Raw genomic sequence first — 7,220 nt, 5'->3', positions numbered from 1 at the left:
ACGCGTCAGCCAGCCCCCGGCGCCACCGTCCCCGGCCGCGCCCGCGGCTGCTCCTGCCGGCGCGGCTGCGTAACGGCAGCGCGGGGCCGCGCCCCACGGCAAAGCCCACGGCTGCGCTGGCAGCTGCCTCCCCCCAGCCGGGCACAAAGGCTCCGCAGAGCCGCTCTCAGCTGGGCAACAAAGCACCGGCACGGACACGCGTCGCCCCCGTGTAGCAACCTGCACAGTCAGCATCCTAAGGGCTCTGCCCGAGTCGCAGGGGCGCTCCAGCAGGCGCAGCCTGCACTGTGCACTGACCCACCTTTGTTGACTGCAAGCTGCTTTTTACTGCTTTCAGATAGTTTCTACTGGGAACCCCACGCCTTTTGACTACATAAAATTCTAAATGCAGTCTGACCCGACCAGGCCACAAGACATCTAAAAATAAGAAAAACACTATCTGTATTCTTGCATATATTTATTTTCTTTTCAACTCGTTAACAATGTAATTGAAATGAAAGAGGTATCAATGCTCGATTTCCAGTTCTAAAACCAGGAGTCTAAGTACCGTACAGATATGTCACAGTGACTTTTCAAAATATAATCACTGCTGTGCTTGCTGGTTATGTACAAATTTTCAATTGCCTTGTTACTGAGCCTATTTCAATCTCTCCACCTTTGCCATTAGAAGCCAGTCTAGTAAATGGATCAAACTCACTGAATTCAGTATTTCTGCCACTAGCCTGAACAGAGTTGATATTTAATGCAAGTTTAAGGCCCCAAAGGAAGCTAATGATTAAACTCCCATTCTGTTCAAGACAAACTAATGTGTGTGCAAAAACCCTAAGTGTGACTAGCTATTAAGAAATAACAGTTAAGGAGAAAAATATTTTATATTCTATGAAGACTTAAAAATGGTAAAGATAGCTGGTAAAGATGGCTTCCCATTTTACTATGTTTCTACACAAACTCAAGCTGTGGCATTCTATCATCATTACAAGAATAAAAACAAACCAAACGCTGCTTTCTCTTACAAAGCCAATGAAGCACAAACTTTTAGACAAAACTGATACTCAGTTTATTGTACATACATTTCCTAGCAAGTCTAGGCTTGCACTAGAAAGTAATATTGAATATTTTGCAAGGTTTATCTTTACAACACTTGCTTTAACTTCCAAAACAGAGAGTTACAACAGATAAAGCCCATATGTACTTGAGCATAGATATTTCACAAGTTTTTTCAAAGAGAAGAATAGGTAAGATTAGCTGAAATATGTCAACTTCAATGTACCAGCAGTGTTAGGCTAAAAATTCAGTGCTAAAATAATGTTTTGAAAATTTTCAAATATACCAAGTACTGTGATGCTCAAAAATAGGTGTGGCTTTTAGAGTATTACTCATAATAACAAGCCATTACCAAAGCCAGCACAATAAAGGTTTCGGTTTCACATTTAGCCGAAACCCAAGTGTCTCTCTGAACATCCCAGACCCATCTGCTGGCAACCTAAAGGAAAGAAAAGAACAAGCTATTTGTAAACCTATATAGCACAAATTTACATTTTTAAAAGAACATGTAACATTATACAGATGCATTATATGAGTTACAGGTAGTAAAAACAACTGCAAAGTTACAGTGAAAATTAACAAGTGCTATTTGATGTTAAAACACATTTTCGCTTGACAGTAAAGCCTCGCCCCCACCCCTTTGGATCCAAAAATCTCTGCACCAAAACCTCAATTCTCATGTTCACTTGTTAGCACTCTAACATACTGTCGCAGTACCCCTTCAAATTAATTTGACTAGACATCAGTTTTGACAACAAATCCATCTAAGAAGTCATATCCCCACTCCTCCACCTCCAGCAGCTTACTGCAGTCTATTTGTAACCATTCACTAGCCTTTCAGTTGTTCTGGTAAAATTGTTTTCAAAGCTAAACTGTGAACTGACCACTGAGAGAGGGTAGCTGTAGCCACTTCACAGACTGGCTTCATTATCAAAGCCAGCATCCCTTCAAACTGAAATTTCAAGTGTAAGTTCGGGGGATCAGTCCATACCGAATCCCTATTTATCTTCACACCCTCTGCTTAAGTAACAATATTAATCCCATGCATTTGATAGAAAGGCATTTTACTTTATATGGAGTGGCAGTCTGTTTACAGCTTAGGGTTAGAAATCCTCATTAAAAGTCCATTATTTACCTTCTGGGCAAGTGTGTTCACCTGCTGATGCCCAGAACACACTAGCACTAACAGAACAAGGCTGGGCAAGAGGGAGGTGGGAGAAAGGACAATTAAAAATTTCATCTTCCTTAGCAATAAGATACAGTTATTTCTTTTCAGTAGGTGTCTTCATAAATCTTTCCATACAGTATTTGTATTTGGTGAACACTTTTATTGGCCTTCATCTTAACACACCTTAGGTTGAGTGATCTGAAAGTAACTGACTAGCACAAACACCCCCTACCACTAAAGCTGCAATGAATACTACCACTATTGAACCAAAATTCTAAAGGTTTCCAGCTCCCCTACATATTGGTCCCATTAACAACAAAGTGCGGTTCCACTTCAGTACGACATGAGGTTTTAAGAGCTGATGACAAATGAACAACCCRGCTAGAATTGTTCTCTAATGCTCAGCAATATACCAAAAAGTATGTTGAATGCCAAAGGGAGCTTACTACACATGTAAATTTAGACACAATGCAGGAAAGTCACTTTTGTTTTGGGTGTCCCATGTTCAGATTACTTAAATGCTTTTTGCAACTACAGCCTAACTTATTTGGTGGCAGCTACAGTTGAAACAGTTTCCATCCCTTTCCTTGCCACTCATTCCTTCTCATGTCACCCCTGTATCATTTTGCATTGCCATGCGCTGAACTGACAGGAGACCAAAGTCCACTGGAAGAAAAAAAATTCACTGCACAGTCATGCAATTGTACTGGCAGAGCACCCAGTTGAAATAAGTGGTGGACAGGAAAGAGCAGCAGGGTTGCTTAGCTCAAAACTCAAAAACCACAACCTTCACAAGGCTAGGCAGACACACGGCAGCCCCTTAAATTGTCACTTAGCAGACTGCTCCCCATAAGCAACCTAAAGGCTCCAAGATCCACTTCCAACTAATTAATTGCTGAATGCGGATGCATACCTAAGAGAGAAGATACAGTTCCAAAATATCGTTTTCAGTTTGCAAAAGGTATTATGAATAATTTGTTTGCTCACATTTATTGCCTGACCTGCCTTTTCCACAATTAGTATTGATACGACGTACTTGTAACGGTCATAGCCCAATTCCTTAATTGCCATTAATATTTCTTCGGAGATTGAAGCACACAAGGAGGGACTAGAAACTCCATCATATTTGGTTTCTTGAAGTTTGTTCTATAAAAACAAATCTGAAAAATCTTAGTTTTCACCCTGGTGGTCTTTTGCAAAAAACTTTTACAGTGATTTTCATTACGAAGAACTAACGGCCCACAGAATATAAACATTACTCTCAAACAGCAAAGGTTGCACTACTTTTACTCTAAAATGTTTTATCTGTTTTTTGAAAGTGACATTTAAACATGTCCAGCCAATCTCCACTCAACAAACAGGGGTGTATTGTTCTCCTTCACTTGGGCTCAATTCACTGGAAAACTGCTACAAACACCTGTTCCATATATCCAAAGCATGTGTTCTGGACTGCAGAATTGCAAGAGTCGGTTATAACTTTTCAAGGCATCGCTCTAACAACTACATATTACTTCAACAGATTATTTCCATTCATTTCTGCTTGACTTTTGCATGTGGTAGTCAGACTGTCAAGGACACCAAGCAACAAGGACACATCATGCTTGTCATGTGATATTAGCAGAACTAATTGAAGGAGTGAAATTGCACAAATTCAGGATCAGAATCTTTGGATAGCAGGACACTTTGGAGATCAGGATATTTTGGATTGTACTGTAGCTCATTTTAATTTAGAAATGAGCAAAAGTTTAAGAAGCATCAACCCCATCTTAACAGCATATGCTCAGTGACTAYCTTGCACAGGGCCTTCTGCACCTTGTAGAACAGAGCCAATTTGAACAGCATTTGCGTACTAAAAATCCAAGTCTGCAAAGACTTATGCTCATTTAAACTTAAGAACCTAATGCTATCATATAGCCTTTATGAGACAAACTACTTTTGCAATTAAATTAAGCAGTTAGTCCATTAAAATCATACCATACCGTTAGTATCTCTTGAGCTTTGTTTCTTACTACATAATCCTGAAATTTATTATATGACTCGAGTCTGTATGTATTGGCATATCTTATCTTCGTCCTGTTAGCTTTCAATGTCAATAGTTCAGTTTTCATCAAATCCATAAAAGACTCTTCTTCCACTGGAGCTATACCTAAAGCTTCAGCATTTGATTGTTTCCTTTTTTCTTTCATCTGTGCAAAACAATGAAAAGGTCAGCATCACACGTCAATAGTTTAGCATTTAACAGTTTGTAAATAATACTTTACGCGGTATAATTAAGAAAAAAAAGAAAGAAAATACCTAGTCTAGGAATATCTTACGAAAAAAGTGGAAAAGCTAGAAAACCGATGGCTTTTCTTCTGGCTTCTTTGAGACCACAGCTCTCACAGGAAATGAGAACAGTGGTTAACTTCTGCTCAATTTTCGTTTCTTCTCCACTGAAATCTAAATAAAGTTTGCAATTAAATTCAGCTGAGCAAATGCTGCACACCAGCACTCTGAATCCAGTCTATTTTCTGAGCTAAAGATTATGGAAATTAAGATATGTGTCTGAGACTTAACTGTTTCCAGTTCATTTACTAGGTAATTTTACTTATTCTCATTCTTTGTGAAGCTAATATACAAATTCTGTATGTTATRTATTACTTTCAATTTCTTCTTTTTCAAATAGGTATAAATATATTCCTATTTCCACTCTTTACAATTTAGCTTGGAACTTAAAAACAGAGTAGTACTTCTTTTTGTCACCAAAACTCTGAAGACCCAAGTGTGCTCCCCATCCAGCCTGTATAACAACATTCTCTTCGATATACATAGTAGAACTTGGCCCTATAACACGAATGCAAGCAGCAAATCTGATGACGTACACAGAACATATAATCTGCTGTCCTCCATGCGTGGCTTAAAACAGAACTGTAAATGATAACAAAAGCAAGAAAGAGACAGAAAAGGACATGGAAACAATAAGATTGTGACATATGCTACAGACAGCAGCCTTCTGTACCAGCTGCTTCCTAACTGTTTTCAAGTTTCATGACTTTTCAGTCCCTTGCTCTGTTTTCTGACTATAAAAGAATTTAAGCCATATAAAATAATCAGCTACTTCCCAGGAGAGCAGAAGAGAACACATAGGTAATCAAACACCATAGTGTAGGCTGACACTAAAAGGTAAATGAAAAAAAAAAATCATGCACATATGGAAAGTGTAAAGATCTAATGAGAATTTCTTCAGAAAATGCATCATTTAGGGGCTCACAAATCTTTCAGTCTCAGAAGCTTAAAAATAACATAAGCAATGCAGGTGCTTCTCTAAGAAATCACTTATGCATTAGCCCTGTCTACATTAAGGACATGACCCACACTTCTCTCCTGGTTTCTCACTATTAGGTAATTCTGTTACAAATCAGTGATGTTGGCAGCCCTAAAGCGAACTTGCTGCAGGTATTTTTTTAATAGCATACCAACAATGCAGGTTCTGAATAGTAGTTACAGTATGCTAAAAATGCAAGCAGCAAACACATATGCACCTAGGCTATGGATGCTCATTACCTTCTGACTGAAACTCAGTCAGGTAAAGGTTATAGCCCCTACCTGCTCATCACAGGTCCTCTAACAGAGGACACCTCAACTCTGCCATCTGAGCTGCTCAGATGAGCATGCCAATTCATTTCAGTCAAAATCAATCTGTGAAAGTGAGAACACTCTAAATAGCAATTCTTTGCAATCATGGCTAAAGGAACGGTCACATCATCTTCAGACTGCACAATTACTGCTGGAAGAAAATTTCTTTCAATAGCACAAGACTGCAAACAATACTGTTGCTTTCAAGTTGATCTGTTATTAGCAGTTAGAGAAGTTTTCATAATCTTTTACCCAGTAAAACTGGGTGTCACACTTTCACATTTTATATTGAGAAATACAACATGTTGTAAGAGTCAGGTCTCAGCCAGGAAGCTGTGTGAAAAGACAGCATTTGCCAGTAAGATTCTCATGCAGGGTCTTCAGTGGACCCTACTAAACTGGCCTAACCTTGGACATGAAAATAAATAAGCTGATAGAAAAAAGCTTTTGATATTTGAAAGAAGCACTGTTTATTAATATACCTGTTCTAACAATCAATAGTTGCTTTAAAGTTACAAAACCATTTTTTGAGTGTTTCCTCAAAGGAGGACATGCCTTCCTCTAACTTAGAGAAATAAAAAAGTAACACCCCAAGTTGGAAAGACTGCACTGTACTGCACGAGGGAGGCTCATTCTTGTCTTCTTTTTTTTACCTTGAGGAGGCTTTAAGATGACACACCAGCTGCTAGGTGGATGCTAGCATTACATCAGGCCAAGCAGAAAGGAGAAGATGTATCCCAAACCAGAGAGGAAGAGACGGAAATAGTAAAAAGAGAAAAGGATTTATGAAGCCACATGGAAAGAGAGGAGAGTATCTAGAAAAGAGTTAGATGTGGCTTGTCTCTAAGTTGTCACAAGATCACACTCACTCACCTTTTACTGCACACCCAGCCCCACGTCCCTCCCAAACGCTGTACCGTCCTTCCCGAGCCTCCCTTGCCCCAGCGCGGCAACCCCCAAGGCCTCTCCATCTCCAGAGGCGCAGCAGCCCGGGCCGCAGCAGCGGGCCGCCGCGGTGCTCCCGCCTCCAGAGCGCCGCCAGGCGCCCCCCGGGGCACCGCGCCACGGCGGTTGTAGCGGTTACGGCCGTTACTGCCGCCCGGGCGCGAGCGGCGCGGCAAGGCGGGCACCCCCCGGGCGGGGAGCCTCCCCCGGGCTGGCGAGGCGCCCCCGGGGGAGGCTTCCCCCGCTCCGCCCCGGCAGCCGCCTGCGCAACCCCGGCCGCTCACGCTGTCTTTATCGTGCAGGTGCTGGCGCCGCTTTCCTCCCGCCGGGGCGGCATATTTCGTCGGCTTGGAGTGCTTCTCCATGGCTCCCGGCCGGCAGCGCCGCCGCTCCCCCGCCGGCCGCTGGCGCAGCAGGACGCCGCCGCCTTCGCGCCCCACGGCCTGCA

General features: G+C 41.7%; 1 protein-coding gene across 5 annotated transcripts in view; it reads right to left on the bottom strand.

The window, feature by feature from the left end:
• The window catches only part of PHF10 (PHD finger protein 10), a 26,761-nt gene extending 19,548 nt beyond the window's left edge, over nt 1-7,213 (bottom strand). For 2 of the 5 annotated variants that reach the window (XR_003256534.1, XM_026085085.1), the window contains exons 1-2: nt 7,057-7,212; nt 4,192-4,398 (exon numbers count right to left, since the gene is read on the bottom strand). Coding sequence is in view for 4 of the 5 variants with exons in the window: in XM_026085085.1 (XP_025940870.1) it covers nt 4,192-4,398; nt 7,057-7,137 (288 nt within the window). In the remaining variant the exon portion in view is untranslated. Of the gene's footprint in view, nt 1-4,191; nt 4,399-7,056 lie in introns of all 5 variants that reach the window. The other 3 variants (XM_026085087.1, XM_026085084.1, XM_026085086.1) reach the window with 3 other exon arrangements.
• Nucleotides 7,214-7,220: the final 7 nt, after the last annotated feature.

The sequence above is a fragment of the Apteryx rowi genome, unplaced genomic scaffold, assembly GCF_003343035.1.
Source record: "Apteryx rowi isolate R43461 unplaced genomic scaffold, aptRow1 scaffold_66, whole genome shotgun sequence".
NCBI classification, from domain to species: domain Eukaryota; kingdom Metazoa; phylum Chordata; class Aves; order Apterygiformes; family Apterygidae; genus Apteryx; species Apteryx rowi.
Note: the sequence above shows the minus strand (reverse complement) of the source record. Positions and strands in the feature narration are given on the sequence as shown.